A 17,579-nucleotide genomic window follows, 5' to 3' on the forward strand; every position below is an offset into this window, starting at 1 on the left:
CAATCACTGGGAGACTACCGATGTTTATAAAAACAAAGAAAAAGTAATACTAAGGAAAAATATAAACTTTTCCATTAAATTTCAGAAATTAGGGCTTAGTGAGCCATCCTTGACCTTTATGATAATTATTTTGGGATTCTGTTCCAAGATGGCTGAATAGGAACAGCTCTGGTCTTCAGCTCCCAGTGCGATTGATGCAGAAGATGGGTGATTTCTACATTTCCAACTGAGCCTCCACTGGTGATACCCACGCAAACAGGGTCTGGAATGGACCTCCAGCAAACTCCGACAGACCTGCAACTGAGGGACCTGACTGTTAGAAGGAAAACTAACAAACAGAAAGGAATAGCATCAACATCAACAAAAAGGACGACCACACCAAAACCCCATCTGTAGGTCACCAACGTCAAAGACCAAAGGTAGATAAAACAAAGATGGAGAGAAACCAGAGCAGAAAAGCTGAAAATTCTAAAAACCACAGAGCCTCTTTTCCTCCAAAGGATCACAGCTACTCGCCAGCAACAGAACAAAGCTGGATGGAGAATGACTTTGATGAGCTGACAGAAGTAGGCTTCAGAAGGTCGGTAATAACAAATTTCTCTGAGCTAAAGGAGGATGTTGGAACCTATTGCAAGGAAGCTAAAAACCTTAAAAAAAGATTAGACGAATGGCTAACTAGAATAAACAGTGTAGAGAAGACCTTAAATGATCTGATGGAGCTGAAAACTATGGCATGAGAACTACCTGACACATGCACAAGCTTCAATAGTCGATTCAATCAAGTGGAAGAAAGAGTATCAGTAATTGAAGATCAAATTTAAAAAGTGAAAAGTTTAGAGAAAAAAGGGTAAAAGGAAATTAACAAAGCCCCCAAGAAAGATGGGACAATGTGAAAAGACCAAATCTACATTTGATTGGTGTACCTGAAAGTGACAGGGAGAATGGAACCAAGTTGGAAAACACTCTTCAGGATATTATCCAGGATAATTTCCCCAACCTAGCAAAGTAGGCCAACATTCAAATTCAGGAAATACAGAGAGCACCACAAAGATACTTCTTGAGAAGAGCAACCCCAAGACAAATAATTGTCAGATTCACCAAGGTTGAAATGAAGGAAAAAATGTTAAGGGTAGCCAGAGAGAAAAGTTGGGTTACCCACGAAGGGAAGCCCAGCAGACTAACAGCAGATCTCTCAGCAGAAACTCTACAAGCCAGAAGAGAGTGGGGGCCAATATTCAACATTCTTAAAGAAAAGAATTTTCAACCCAGAATTTTATATCCAGCCAAACTGAGCTTCATAAGTGAAGGAGAAATAAAATCCTTTACAGACAAGCAAACGATGAGAGATTTTGTTAACACTAGGCCTGCCTTACAAGAGCTCCTGAAGGAAGCACTAAACATGGAAAGGAAAAACCAGTACCAGCCACTGCAAAAACATGCCAAGTTGTAAAGACCATCAATGCTAGGAAGAAACTGCATCAACTAATGAGCAAAATAACCAGCTAACATCATAATGACAGGATCAAATTCACACATAACAATATTAACCTTAAATGTAAATGGGCTAAATTATCCAAATAAAAGACAAAGACTGGAAAATAGGATAAAAAGTCAAGACCCATCAGTGTGCTGTATTCAGGAGACCCATCTCATGTGCAGAGACACACACAGGCTCAAAATAAAGGGATGGAGGAAGATCTACCAAGCAAATGGAAAGCAAAAAAAAAAAAAAAAAAAAAAAAGCAGGGGTTGCAATCCTAGTTTCTAACAAAACTGACTTAAAACCAACAAAGATCAAAAGAGACAAAGAATGCCACTACATAATGGTAAAGGGATCAATTCAACAAGAAGAGCTAACTATCCTAAATATATATGCACCCAATACAGGAGCACCCAGATTCATAAAGCAAGTCCTTAGAGACTTAGACTCCCACACAATAATAATGTGAGACTTTAATACCCCACTGTCAATATTAGACAGATCAATGAGACAGAATGTTAACAAGGATATCCAGGACTTGAACTCAGCTCTGCACCAAGCTGACCTAATAGACATCTACAGAACTCTCCACCCCAAATCAACAGAATATACATTTTCTCAGCACCATATCGCACTTATTCCAAAATTGACCACATAGTTGGAAGTAAAGCACTCTTCAGCAAATGTAAAAGAATAGAAATCACAACAAACTGTCTCTCACAGCACAGTGCAGTCAAATTAGAACTCAGGATTAAGAAACTCACTCAAAACTGCTCAACTGATACAAAATCAATGTGCAAAAATTGCAAGCATTTCTATACACCAAGAATAGACAAACAGAGAGCCAAATCATGAGTGAACTCCCATTCACAGTTGCTACAAAGAGAATAAAATACCTATGAATCTAACTTACAAGGGATGTGAAGGACCTCTTTAAGGAGAACTACAAACCACTGCTCAACAAAATAAAAGAGGACACAAACAAATGGAAGAACATTCCATGCTCATGGATAGTAAGGATCAATATTGTGAAAATGGCCATACTGTCCAAGGTAATTTATAGATTCAATGCCATCCCCATCAAGCTACCAATGACTTTCTTCACAGAATTGGAAAAAACTACTTTAAAGTTTATATGGAACCCAAAAAGAGCCTGTATTGCCAAGACAATCCTAAGCCAAAAGAACAAAGCTGGAGGCATCACACTACCTGACTTCAAATTATACTACCAGAATACAGTAACCAAATCAGCATGGCATTGGTACCAAAACAGATATATAGACCAATGGAACAGAACAGAGGCCTCAGAAATAACACCACACATCTACAATCATCTGATCTTTGACAAACCTGACAAAAACAAGAAATGGGGAAAGGATTCCCCATTTAATAAATGGTGCTGGAAAATCTGGCTAGCCATTTGTAGAAAGCTGAAACTGGATCCCTTCCTTATACCTTATACAAAAATTAATTCGAGATGGATTAAAGACTTAAATGTTAAACCTAAAACCATAAAAACCCTAGAAGAAAACTTAGGCAATACCGTTCAGGACATAGGCATGGGCAAGGACTTCATGAGTAAAATACCAAAAGCAATGGCAACAAAAGCCAAAATTGACAAATGGGATGTAATTAAACTAAAGAGCTTCTGCACAGTAAAAGAAACTATCATCAGAGTGAACAGGCAACCTACAGAATGGGAGAAAATTTTTGCAATCTACCCATCTGACAAAGGGCTAATATCCAGAATCTACAAAGAACTTAAATTCACAAGAAAAAAAAAAAAAAACACCCCATCAAAAAGTGGGCAAAGGATATGAACAGACATTTCTCAAAAGAAGACATTTATGCAGCCAACAGACACATGAAAAAATGCTCATCATCACTGGTCATCAGAGAAATGCAAATCAAATCCACAATGAGATACCATCTCACACCAGTTAGAATGGAGATCCTTAAAAAGTCAGGAAACAAGGGATGCTGGAGAGGATGTGGAGAAATAGGAATGCTTTTACACTGTTGGTGGGACTGTAAACTAGTTCAACCATTGTGGAAGACAGTGTGGTGATTCCTCAAGGATCTAGAACTAGAAATACCATTTGAACCAGTGATCCCATTACTCGGTATATACCCAAAGGATTATAAATCATGCTACTATAAGGACACATGCACATGTATGTTTATTGCAGCACTATTCACAGTAGCAAAAACTTGGAACCAACCCAAATGTCCATCAATGATAGACTGGATTAAGAAAATGTGGCACATATGCACAATGGAATTCTATGCAGCCATAAAAAAGGATGAGTTCATGTCCTTTGCAGGGACATGGATGCAGCTGGAAACCATCATTCTGAGCAAACTATCACAAGGACAGAAAACCAAACACCACGTGTTCTCACTCATAGGTGGGAACTGAACAATGAGAACACTTGGACACAGGGCGGGGAACATCACACCCCGGGTTCTGTTGTGGGGTGGAGGGAAGGTGGAGGGATAGCATTAGGAGAAATACCTAATGTAAATGATGAGTTAATGGGTGCAACAAACCAACTTGGCACATGTATACCTAAGTAACAAAACTGCATGTTGTGCATATGTACCCTAGAACTTAAAGTATAATAATAAAAAATAAATATATAAAATACTTGGGAAAAAATGAAGAAAAGAGAGCAATGTTTTCTATACAATACAGTAGATAATGAAATTTAGAAATTTCTTTTTGTGACAGAAGCAACAAGAACAACAGCAACAACAATAAAAATAGAGATGCCATCCAGTGACATATAAAGACGGATTTCATAGAGAGATGACTTGGTTGGGTCACAATGGATCAGAGTCTAGCTTTCAGTTTAATAAGATCAGAAACTCAGATTTATCAGCTATGGAGTATTAAACAAAACTAGTTATATTCAGAAGAGACTGGTTGTATAGAAATACAAATTTTAACTTATTAATTTAAACAGAGCATAATTACTGCTAAGGTGATGGGGTCAGCAGGCTATTTTTTCAAGAGGAGAATTCTACTTGGGTAGCAAACTTATAATTAGGAATTTTTTTTTTGACAGCATGAAATAAAACATGGTATTATAATTAAACTTATTGGACAGAATGCCTTTATAATGGAATCACACCTGGATCACTGTGTCTGAAACTTGAACATTCACAAAAACATCTCAAATAGAAAAAGCTTTTCCTAAAAGTGTTTAGAAAAACACTGAGAATACAACCATTTTCCTTCAAGAGTTAAAGGTATTTTATTCTTGTTCTATAAATCAGGATGCAAATCAATAAGACTCAAAAGGGAATTTATGAATGATAATTACAGGCAATTTGGAATGTTTAGAATTTAGGGCTCAAATCATAAGAAATAATTTTCTCTCCCATAGCCTGGATTCATTTCCATTTGAAAAGATCAAGCCAGGTTTAATTAGTTATGAGTTGGCCATATAATTAACACTTATAATTTAATATAAACTGGTAAAAATTCTGTAAAAGTGAATTTCTGAAATATTGTCACTGCTTTTAAAAATCTGAATATACTGATGTTAAGAAGGCTTGATAGGAGTCAATTAGGAACACTTAAAGAATCCTAAAGTGAATGCCTTCTGCATGGATGTCAGCAGTGAAGACCAAGAAATGCTGCTGCTACCTTTTAAATAGTCAGAAGCACGCTTAAAAATACATATATATACATATATATATTTCTTATGTATAAAAGTATATATACATAATATATATATATATTTTGTGTGTGTATATATATACACATTTTATAATGGTCTAAGTCAGTAATTATTAACTAAAGGTGACCATCAGAATCACTGGTGGATTTTTTTTCTCTTATGCATGCCTGTCCTCTACCCTGTACTTTCTAAATAGAAATTTCATGGGTGAGGCTTAAACATACATGTTTTTGAAAAGCTCCATGGGGTAATTCTGATACTAAGATTTGAGGTTAAACATAGGCAAAACTGCCAGTGTTATAGTGTTAGGACAGGATATCAGAATTCAAAACCTAATGGGACAGGAAATTTGGATTCTATGATTGGAAATGTGCTCAGATGCAGCACTCATCTGCTTGTGAAAGCCATTACTATGTCATTTCCTCTGACCAAAGGCTGGAATTGAAAGAATGGGTTGGGTTGGGTCCCAGCTTTGTTGTTCAGCCAAGATGTTTTTATGTTTAGTTATATATATGGGATGGGAAATTACTAAGCCAGTGCTAGTTTAATAAAGTTGAAAACATTTGTAAATAGCTTTATTTGATGATGAAATGAAAATAATTTATTTCGAGAAGTTGGATGGAAAATCAATTCGCATTTTACTAAAATTGTTTGCATTCTAGCAAGGCAGGGAATTTGATAATGGCCATGTTTTTAATTATTAACACCCTGTTTCTAAGTTCCTGAGATTTTAGGCCAGCCCAAGAATCAAGACAGAGATGGCAAGATCTGAACCTGAGGGGGGACTGAAAACAAAAGCCTGGATGTGAAACAGAAGTTAAGAGCCAAAAAGTGATCCATGAGCTTTCAACTGGGTCAGTGAGGCTGCAATTACAATTTACTGCTAAGTGGAGCAGGTGATTGGGGGAAAGTTAGTAGAAAACAGAACCCAGTAAGATCTTCCATAAGGTTGAGGTCAGAGCTGAGAAATCAATCTATTTTATTCAAAAAGTTAATTATTTTGTGTCAGGCTAAAACTAGGGGGCTAAATGACTGAGGCAAACTTCTGTCATTGAAAAATTTACTGTCTAGTGTGAAAGGCTGATAATGTCTGAAAAGTGTGACCAATTCAGTCTTAATTTCATCAATTAAGATTTTTGACCGGGTGCGGTGGTCATGCCTGTAATCCTAGCACTTTGGGAGGCAGAAGGTGGGAGGATCAACTGAAGTGAGGAGTTTGAGACCAGCCTGGCTAACATGGTGAAACCCTGTTTCTACTAAAAATACAAAAAATTAACTGGGCCTGGTGATGCATGCCTGTAATCTCAGGTACTCAGGAGGCTGAGGCAGGAGAACCACTTGAACCCAGGAGGCAGAGGTTGCAGTGAGCTGAGATCGTGCCATTGCACTCCAGCTTGGGCAACAAGAGAGAAACTCCGTCTCAAAAACATTTTCAAGAGAAGGTAATAAGAAATTTTACTGGTCAGGATAGGCTATGCTATGCTTCAGTAACAAAATAAACTTGAAATCTCTAGGGTTTTTATAATTTTTTGTTTTATATTTAAGTCTTTAATCCATCTTGAGGTAATTTTTGTATAAAATGTAAGGAAGGGGTCCAGTTTCAGTTTTCTGCATATGGCTAGCCAGTTTTCCCAGCACCATTTTTTAAACAGGGAATCCTTTCCCCCATGCTTTTTTTGGTCAGGTTTGTCTAAGATCAGATGGTTGTAGATGTGCAGTCTTATTTCTGAGATCTCTATTCTTTTCCATTGGTCTATGCATGTGTTTTTATACCACTACCATGCTGTTTAGGTTACTGTAGCCTTGTGGTATAGTTTGAAGTCAGGTAGTTTGATGCCTCAAGCTTATCAAAATAAATAGCTAATGTATGAGTGGCTTAATACCTAGGTGATAAGTTGATAGGTGCAGCAAACCACCATGGCACACGTTTACCTATGTAACAAACCTGCACATCCTGGACATGTATCCTGGAACTTTAAATTAAATTAAAAAATAAATCTCATTGGCCTAATACAATAAATGTTTATGTGTTGCTCATCCAAATTTACAGTAGATTTGTGGTCAGGGTTGGAGAGCTCTGCTCTACAGTCACTCAGGGACTCAGACTGCACCATTGGGAATACAGGATATCAAAGGTCACATGAACAAGAAATAGAAAACATAAAGTACGCATATCTGCTCTTCTATGCATTGTATTGTAAATGACACATGTCACTTTTGCTTAAAGCTCCTGCCAGAACTAGTCACATGGGCCTACCTAATACAGAGAATTAGTCATTCAGTAAGCAGTAGAAATCTTCACCACAGATGTAAGCCAGTTTTGACAAGAGTATTGGGGAAAAGGTGTAGAACATTATCATTTGCGAAATGTCTCCACAGGAGAGCAGAACGTTGATGTGAGATACAGTACCCAAAGACAACATCAAACTAAACTACCAGTAGGTAGAGGCCATTCTGAAGGGTATAGGCTGGGCTAAAAGAATCCTGGAAGAGAGTAACTAAAGAAGATTGGGAATGAAATATAGGCAAAGAGCAAGAAGCAGTTTCTTGAATCCCTGAGGATTAGTCCAGGAGCCATTAGTAAGGTAACTCCTTCACTGAGTTACGTGTAGGAAGTGTTTGTTATGAGGAATAAACCAGTGTATTCAATCCATTTCTATTATAACTTAAAATTTACATGTTTCTATGAATACCAGAACACTCAAAAATACCAGAATACTCTTCTCGTTTGCAAAAAAGAAAAAAAAATTTACACTTTTTAAAGAAATTAACTTCAACTTTCATTGCTCTGGAAGTTAGGAAGTGAAAAAGAAATATATCATACATTTAAGTTGATTCAGATCTGGTCCTGTGAAAGTTTCCTTTGATTATTACACGGAGCCAGACAATGCAAAAGGGGACTTATCAAACTGAAAACAAGAACTAAACAGGTGGACAAAAGGATTATTTAAAATATAATCATAGATAAATTAATCAAGCTAGACAGAGGATACATATGGTAAAACATGAATTGCATTTAGGTGTCACACACGTAAATTTCACATTTTTGTATGAACATGCATGTAAAAATTCCTGGCATATGCCAGACACCCAATAATTTTTTAATAGGTGCCATATAAGAGAAGAATATTTCTGTAAGATGCTATTCCTGGAACACCAAAAATGGGATTTCGAGCAGAAATCTTGGATGTGAAGTTCATGGCTGGCAACAGCTAAGCTATATGGAAAGTTGAACAAACTGTTGAAGAACTTTACAGTTGCCTTGTTATTCAGAATTTATTTATATATTCCAGAATTCCAAAGATATAATCATCTCAATATTCATTAGATACAATTAAGATTGATTATTGATGTATTAATATATACTAGGAATTATAAACTTCTTGGAAAAATCTCATTTTTCCTATTATGATTTACATAATTAGTGAAAATTATCCTCTGCAGCTCAGTTTGTATAGGAAGAATCCATTTATGACAGTGATTTCCAGAGCTTCTTAAGGCAGATGAGGATGAAAGAATGGTACTTGGGATTTTTAAAAAGGAGAGTTGTCCAGTAGGAGAATGGACTGTCTGACCGAGTAATGAGCCTCAATCATTTCATCTGTTAGCATGGAGGCTCACTCAGCATTTGCAGGGGTGTTCCTGTGTTAGGACAAATTTGTACTAGATTAACTTTTTGTATGTCTCATCTCTGAGCCACTGTGGTTTGATAATTTCCCTGTATTCATGTCCTTATATATCAAGAGACTTATTCAAGGTTAGGGAGTTGATGTGAGGTATGAGAACATCTTTACATGTTGAGGAGTAAAACTGGGATGGACAGTTGGAGAATGTGAGAGATAAGCTCTTGAGAAACTTCAGGAATCAATTTGCTATGATGCTTTCTTTTCACATAAGCAATAACAAAATACCACTGGACCTGAGTCACTGAGAGTTGATTAATAGGAATGTGGTTGGTGAGAAAGATAGTGATTTTACTGGCATAAGTTTGGCCAAATGGCTGGTCCCTCCCACTGTTGATGTTCATTATCCATTTTGGCTCTGAGGAAGGGAGACTTAATATCTCCACAATCATGGGCTCTAAATATCTCTTTGGTTTCAGCTCTGTTCCCACTCATCTTCAGGAGATCACCCAATTCCCATTTCAAATAGGCAAGTAACAAAAATAAGCTGTTTGATTGCATCTCCATTGAAGAAAGCACTTGATATTTAAAGTACCTTGAAGTAGAGCATAGAACAAATTTCTGATAATAAGAGTTGGGATTCTGTATAATCAGTTCAAACCAATATTTTGGGACTCTCATCATTTGAATATTTCTTAGGACATTTCTTAATCACTCTAGAATATGACGGTTTATATAAAATCCTAACAACTGAAAGATTCTAGAAGTTTAAGGTTAGTAGGTTTTTTTCTGTCTTTTGTTTTGTTTTGTTTTAATATGTACTTTTAGAAGACTTTCTGGAATCTCACTTAATCCTCTAAACCACATTAGAAAGTTGGCATGATGTTTATCCTATTTTTCTGTGGGGAAGCTAAGCATGGAGAGGCCAAATAGCTCAGCATAGAGGGGCCAAATAGCTCAGTAAGTCACATAAAACTAAGGCAGAGACAGGATTTGAACTTGAGATCATGCTCTTTGCCAGTTCATGAAATTACTTCTTGGCTTTCCTCTCATTTTAGATAATTTTATTCAGGGTAATGAGCTGGCTAAGAGGAAGAAGGCAAGTATGGAAAGGGAGTTTAATTTGGGGCCCTACTAATGGTGCTATCTGAATAAACCTTTTCAGTGCCACATAAGCTAACATAAATCATGAGTGTTGGAATCTTCATTATACAATTTCTTCAGTGTCAAAGATGTCAATGACAGGCCTTGATATGCATTTGGAAAGAATTATAAGATTGCTCTTGGCCGGGCGCGGTGGCTCAAGCCTGTAATCCCAGCACTTTGGGAGGCCGAAGCGGGCGGATCACGAGGTCAGGAGATCGAGATTGTCCTGGCTAACACGGTGAAACCCCGTCTCTACTAAAAGTACAAAAAAATTAGCCGGGCGTGGTGGCAGGCACCTGTAGTCCTAGCTACTCAGGAGGCTGAGGCAGGAGAATGGCGTGAACCCGGGAGACGGAGCTTGCAGTGAGCGGAGATTGTGCCACTGCACTCCAACCTGGGCGACAGAGCAAGACTCCGTCTCAAAAAAAAAAAAAAAAAAAAAAGATTGCTCTTGCATGACCTCCTAGCAGCTACAAGCAATTCGGAAGATGAATTGTGAAAAAGAAACAAACAGCAACAACAACAACAAAAAAAAGAGCAAAGACATTTTTTCATCTCTCAGGTTAGAGTGGTTCAGTTCTCTTCACATACTTTCTTTCATTAAAGTGCTTTTAAATTATACACTTCCCAATAATGAAAGCATTCCAGTAAGTTAGAATACAAAACGTTTAATAAATATATATATATAAACATACACTCAAAATATTAAATTAAACAAAACGTATCAGGTCAAGAGAAGTGTTTTTGTTGTTAAGAGGCAAAAACAATATGTGTTTAATCTGGAAGATCTTTTTATGGAAAATTTAAAAATGTGATAGAAACTACCCATAATTCATTTCAGAAGACAAGCAATGTTAACATTTTGTATCTTACTCTCTCTTGCTCTGTATGTGTATGTATGTATATGTGTATTTACATATACACACATACATGTATATACATATATACACATTTACATGTATATACATAATACACATATACATGTACATTCACATATATACATTATAAGCATATGTATATATATGCATATATACATGCAACAAAGTGTCATGAATACATTTCCACATCTATGAAAAGTTATCTAATTAGTATTTTGTGGCAGAATAATATTCTTCCTCAATAATTAATGTTTTGACAAATGTTTGTAATTACATGGACTTCAGTGAACATCTTCATTTTTAGAATAAGTTCCTAAACATATAATTGGAAGCTCAGAGTGTGGTTCTTTAACAGTTTTGATGTGTATTGCCTAGTCACACCCCAAGAATAAGATATTTACTTTATCTGAACATTTATCAAAAATGAGTATTGTCATAAACTATACCTAATTATATATAAAAGGCAAACTACGTTGTTTCGATGTTGGGATATTCGTTTCTTTGATCTCTGGTGTGATGAATACAGTTTTGCATTTTACTGGCCCTCCATTTCTTGCGAGACATTTTTTTGCCTTTTTTCAGATGTAGAGTCATTGCTTTTTAGATCAGAAGTTATTTTTTAAGATAAATTATCATGTACTGTTACAAAATTTTTTATTTGCCTTTTAAACTCATGGTATGTTATGCCAAAAATCTTTTAATTTTTGTGTAAGCAAACGTATGAAGTCTTTCTTTTATGTGCTTTGCCTTTAGTGTCATGCATAAAATGTCCTCTTTACCTCAATTATATATAGTAGCCCATATTCTCTCCTAGAATTTCGTGCTTTGTTTTTTAAACTTAAACCTTTAACATATAAGATTAACATGTAAGATTTGGTATTTTAAGTAAAACAGACACTTAATTTTAACATTTTCTTAGATGGTTAACACATTGTCAAAAAAACCCCACAATTCGTCACAGTTACTACATGTTAAACTCACCTACATTTAATCTCTCTCTCTCTATATATATATGCATATACACACAAGCATACATACGCAAACACATATCTGTAAACATATCTGTGTGTATATTTATGTAGATAGCAACAAATATACATATTTCTGTGTCTGTACTTTCTATTCTATGCCACTGATCTGTCTGTCTCCTCTGGCAATCATTACTGTTTTAATTAAATATTTTACCTTAAAAATACCTTCTGATTTAGTAAAGCAAGGCTGACTCCTCCCCTCATTATTTCTCCTTTTTTTTTTCTTTTCTGTTCTTATATTCTAAATTTTTTTTGGCTAGCATTTTAAGATGTTCCTTAGTTTTTGGTTTTCATCAACAGGCCCTTTGTCTTTTAAGTAGCCTTAATATTCTATTGTCAAGCATTCTTAGAATAGGTATCTAGTGTACTAAATGGAAATGCTAGCACTCAATGCTGAGAAGTCCAAATGCCATCGAATCCCTGAAGAAATTATTGTGACCAGCATCAGTGGTGACTCTGAGTACTGACAACTTGAGTACGGAAGAAGCAGGAAGTGAGGCAATGTGAAGGTTCAACTGTGATTTCACATGGCCACACCCCAATTTCTTTCTGGAAAGTGCACGTGGCATCTGTTCACATATGTTCCTATCTTTATATTCTCCAGGATATGCCAAATAAAGTAACAACGCCAAAGGCAGTCTGTTTTAGAAAATCAGTTAGAAGAGGGTAAAATACAATCTTATGCACAAAATAGAAACTTAGCTCTTCTGACCCCTGGTATAACGTTGGATAAAACAAGCTAACGTTTTTAAGTGTTTTGAGCAGTTGACTCAGTCTAACTCATTTTGTATGAAGTATTTTCCAGCATGGTGCAGCAGTGAAACTGTGTGCCCTCCTTGCAAACAGGTAAAGGCATAATTTTTGAACAGTTTTTGTTTGTTTGTTTTATGGGGAAAATGAATCTACACCGATTCATTGACAATGTTGTCCAGTAAAGCCTCATGAGTAAAGGTACATAAAAGATTGATCAGCTAAAATGAGACATGAAGCCTGTGGCTGAAGAAAAATATAAAGTCATTGGCACACACGGGGCTTATACCCAAGACTGTGGCAGTGTTATCACCACATTTTAATCAGTCACAACTGACATCAGCGTGACCCCTGCTATATAGATTATCCAGCCTGGTTGGCATTCCAGTCTTAAAGAGTCAGCTTCTCCCAGCTTCGCTGATGTGTGATGGCATTTCACCCACTGCCATTCCAATCCTGTCCCCTAAAGAAGAGCATTCATGAGGTGTTATAAGTAATTGTTCCTTATTCGTCATCAAAGTTCTTTAGTAAAAACCAGGAGTGATCAATAGACATTCACATCTTTGCTTAATTCTATTAAAAAAGCCTGAAAAACTTCTCTGTACACCCTTTAAAAGTCTTTCTGCTTACTCAAGAGCAGAGCATAATCTATTTAATACAATTTTTCACTTATATCCAAAAGGTGGCCTTCACTAATCTGGCTTTCAAGTTGGAAAGAGAAAAGTTAGGTTGATTCCTGATGGATTTTGCTCTAAAATTTAACCCTCGGGCAGTGAAAGCCTCTTTATCCCAACTGAGTAGCTGCTAAATGAGGCCCCTTTATAACCTCCTCAGAATGCACTTTCAAAACAAAAGTTAGACCGTGCTATGATCCATTCTCAAGAAGGATCTGTTTCTGTTCAAAACCAGTCCCGACCTTTCTGTTGAAGAAGAACAAAATAACGTAGTAACAAAAACACAAGTGGCTGCCAAAGGAAGAGAGAGAAAAAAAAAACAGTTCCTGTAAGGGACTGAAACAATAAATCTCCTCTCTGCTGAACTCCCAAAGGGAGTGTGTGTATTTCCTCCCGTTCTTTATCAGAGCCCCCAAAATAAGTAGGAATGGGCAGTGGCTATTCACATTCACTACACCTTTTCCATTTGCTAATAAGGCCCTGCCAGGCTGGGAGGGAATTGTCCCTGCCTGCCTCTGGAGAGAGAAGATATTGACACCATCTACGGGCACCATGGAACTGCTTCAAGTGACCATTCTTTTTCTTCTGACCAGTATTTGCAGCAGTAACAGCACAGGTATTTTTGTCTCTTATTCCTCTGGTGGTACGGATTGGAAATCACTAGTAGGTGATTCAGCCTCAGTTTACTTTCAGGGATCTTCCCCTGACACTTAGATGCAGCAATTCCTTTGATGAGTTGAGTGTTTGGATGTTGACTTGGAGTGCATAGAGAAGGCTTGAGAGAGACGGTATTTGTTTCTACTGAAGGGAAATGTTTGCGGGTACAGCAGCCTGAAAGCATGTTTGATGAAATCACAAAGTACTGGAAATATACAATGGCCTCTTTAGAGTATAAAAATCTGGGAATAGAATGCTGGTTAAAAATGTACTCTCTCTTAAAAATGTATTCTTTTCAGACATAGCTCAGAAATAATAAGATTGGCATGCGTGGGTGAAAGGCTGTAATCGGAGACATTATATTGCAGATGTTAGCCTGTATTTTTCCCAACTATTTTTCAGCTCTGATAAATTGAGGAGTTGAGTAAAGCTGCCTAGGGAAGTGAGTCCTAATATTTTGAGGTAGGATGAATAGAGAGAGATTCATTTGATTACAGTCTATAGACTTTTGCTGAAGAAATATGCACATATCTAAACATATACATACATTTTGCATAACATTTCAGGAATTTATAAACATAGAAATCCTACCTATTGACTTCTGGTTGAGAAACTCAGATAAAAAATAGGTTTGTATCTTCACAAGCCTTGAGTATATTAATGGACAATTTCGAGAACGATTTACATTTGACTTTTAACCCTTCCTGAGTGATTGAAAATAAACTGTTAAATTTAATCTATATTTATTAGGTTCCTACCCTGTACTGCAAGGAATATAAAAACAAGTAAGATGTCCTTGCCCACAGTGGTAGAAGTACTACTGGGAGAAATAAGCATGTGATTTTAATACAAAATAGATTTAGTAAGTGTGAAAATTGAAGAACAAACTACCATAAAAGAACACAAAACATTCATTTCTAATTTTATTTTGCTCATTCTCAATTTAAAAGGTTACTGCCTACAAAATCCTAATTTACAGTGATGATGTCGGAAGAAAATAAGTACATCCCTCCCTGAACAACATTTTATCAGTCATTTCTATGTAAATATCTATGTAAATTTAGTACAAATTCAAAAACACTTCAAATTCACGCACATTTGCTCATCATGCATCTTGGAGTTTCTGGTGTTAAGTTGCAGCAGGTATCAAGGCCAGAAAATTTAACTTAGAAGAGTTACTAGAATCTGATTTTTTAAAATAAAGAACATTTATGTGGTCCCACAGAAATCATTGCACTAGCTTATAAGTAACTTCAGTCTGCTTGGGGAAGATTGATAGGAATCTCAATGCCATGGAAAATATTGCTTACAATTAGATGTGTGAGATTAGTATAAAGTCTGAAAGTCTGGCTTAGGCTGCTCGCAGCTTCAGGTCTGCAAGCATCGACGAGTACAGTACTTTGCCGGCATTGTTAAACTCTGAATAGATCATTTGTCCTTCCGAAAGTAAAGTGGAATAGCATCAATAGAAGTAGCCTGCAATACCTGGCCTTAAGAAAGACATGAAGGTGAAGGACAACCCAGAGATGTCCTGGCAGGTTTTTCTGTTATGGTCATTTTGGGAAAATACAAACCTCCTCTTGCTCACTGGTAATAAGCTCAACCTGTTAGCAGTGTCTTCTTTCTAATGAACTGTTAACCCCTGTAGGATAATTTCCCAGTTGAGCAGAGACAATAGTTACATAATAACTATCTCCTTCAAGTCAGCCAACAAGTCTACTTGTTAACTGAAGGCCAGTATTTGTAAACAAACAAACAAACCAAACCTACTCCATTTGTCTTAGAGAAGAGGCTATAGCTCAAGAGTATAAATTGACCATTTCAGGGGAGCATGAAAATATTGGAAGATAATTTCCCATCTACATGTATGATTTTGTTGTACCTGGTTCTGCCTGTTTTTTTTTTTTTTTTTTTTTTTTTTTTTTTTTTTTTTTTTTGCATATTGGGCACAGGGAAAAAAGCATTTCCTAAGCTGACTGAGTACATTTATTTTTCCTTAACGCCTAGTTCCAGACACACATTGATTTCAGAGTTTTACATGTTCCTCAAACTTAGGAATGATTAACATATTTCATCAGCAAAGTTGATTCTTGGGGGCGAAGAGAGAGGCATTTCATCTGCCTTAAATTCACAAGCTGTCAAGCAGATTCATGCTCTTTTGCATAGTGATTTATTCCTAAATAATGATCTTTTAGATAAATTGACTACTTTTCTTCTGATGTTTTTGTCAGTCTCAGATTTAAATAAATACAATATAGTCTTTTGTGCTGTTTGTGAAAATCAGGGGAATCTTTCTACATCACAGTGAGTTACTTTTTATTACTTGGTTGGTGGTATAATATTTTTTCAGTCTCCAATTTGGAAAGCTGTTCTATTGAAATATGTATGGAAGATTTCTGAAAGGGAACTGCCATTCTTTCTTAAGGTTTTCTAAATTGTATTTAAAACTGAACAGACCCCCACAGTGGCTTTTAAATCTAGATGTATGGATGAGCTTTTGACTTTCAGGACTGAGAGAAGTTAATGAAGAGAGATTCCTCCAAGAAGAAGGAAACAATATGCATTTACTCATCAAGTGCCACTCGCTTTTTGAAATTTACCTTAACTTGGGAAATATTAAAATATTGTAGGTATTCTCAGACAGGGACAAACACCATTTTCTTTATTGGTATATGAAGAAGGATTTAATTGCTTGGAGAAATTCATTTGTTAGTGATTGAACATTCAATTTCATGAAAAAGAAAGATTAAACACACTATCAGCAGATTCCATGCAAAATATCGTAGGTTTATAGAACTTAATAAAACTTAACCCTCACCGTAGAAGTGGGGGAGAGAGGAAGATGAGGGAAGTTATTATAAATTTGGTTATATTGTAGGCTTTAAGAGGTAAATAATGATGTAGAAAATTTACAACTAGCCTGGTTTTGGATGTAAGGACATCTGAAACGGCTACATATAAAAGTGGAAATTATTATAAGCTTTGAAGCTTGAAAATCAAGAGGTTCTAGAGGAACGGAATTTATTGAGTAGATACATTGAAACATTGGTATATTCTAGTCTAGAAACATAAAGAGGTCACAATTTGGGAATAGTTAAGTACTGAGAAATAAGGTTGGAAATATAGCCTCAGGAGATACTGAATACCAGGATGAGAAATATTGACTCATATAGTTAATTAGCTTGAGTCTGTAAATGTGTTTGAGTATGGGAATTATATGATCATGGCTATAAAATGGGAAGATTAATCTGTCAGCAGAATGTAGATTAGACTACTGGAGTCGAGAAATAAAAGGAATCTAGGTCAACTGTCATTGCAAGTCTGAGAGCGTGTCAATAAAATGAAAAGAAGGGTCTAGGAAGAGCTTTAAGGAAGTAGAAAGTGTGTGATTTGACATATCATTGACTGGCAGTGAAGGAGAATGTGACTGAAATGCAGAGACAGAGCTTTTTTAATACCAGAAATAGGAAAATGGCTTGGGAGCAGAGATTAGGAAAGATATGATGAGACGGTTTAGTGAGAAAAATGATATTTGGTTTTGGACATGGTGATTTTGTAATCCTGATATTTATGTAGAGATGTTCAATGGTAAATTAAAAGTGTCTGATGCATAGTTGGAATGCCCCAGAGCCAGAGGTGAGGTTGAGAGGTGAA

General features: G+C 36.2%; 1 protein-coding gene across 1 annotated transcript in view; it reads left to right on the top strand.

Annotated features, from left to right (window-relative positions):
- The first annotated feature begins 13,584 nt into the window (after window positions 1-13,584).
- Window positions 13,585-17,579, top strand: part of EMCN (endomucin) — a 130,710-nt gene continuing 126,715 nt past the window's right edge. The window contains exon 1 of the mRNA XM_055296910.2: window positions 13,585-13,884. Within this exon, the coding sequence (XP_055152885.2) occupies window positions 13,821-13,884 (64 nt within the window). The 5' untranslated portion in view covers window positions 13,585-13,820. The remainder of the gene's footprint in view (window positions 13,885-17,579) is intronic.

This window comes from Symphalangus syndactylus, chromosome 10 (genome assembly GCF_028878055.3).
Source record: "Symphalangus syndactylus isolate Jambi chromosome 10, NHGRI_mSymSyn1-v2.1_pri, whole genome shotgun sequence".
NCBI lineage: Eukaryota > Metazoa > Chordata > Mammalia > Primates > Hylobatidae > Symphalangus > Symphalangus syndactylus.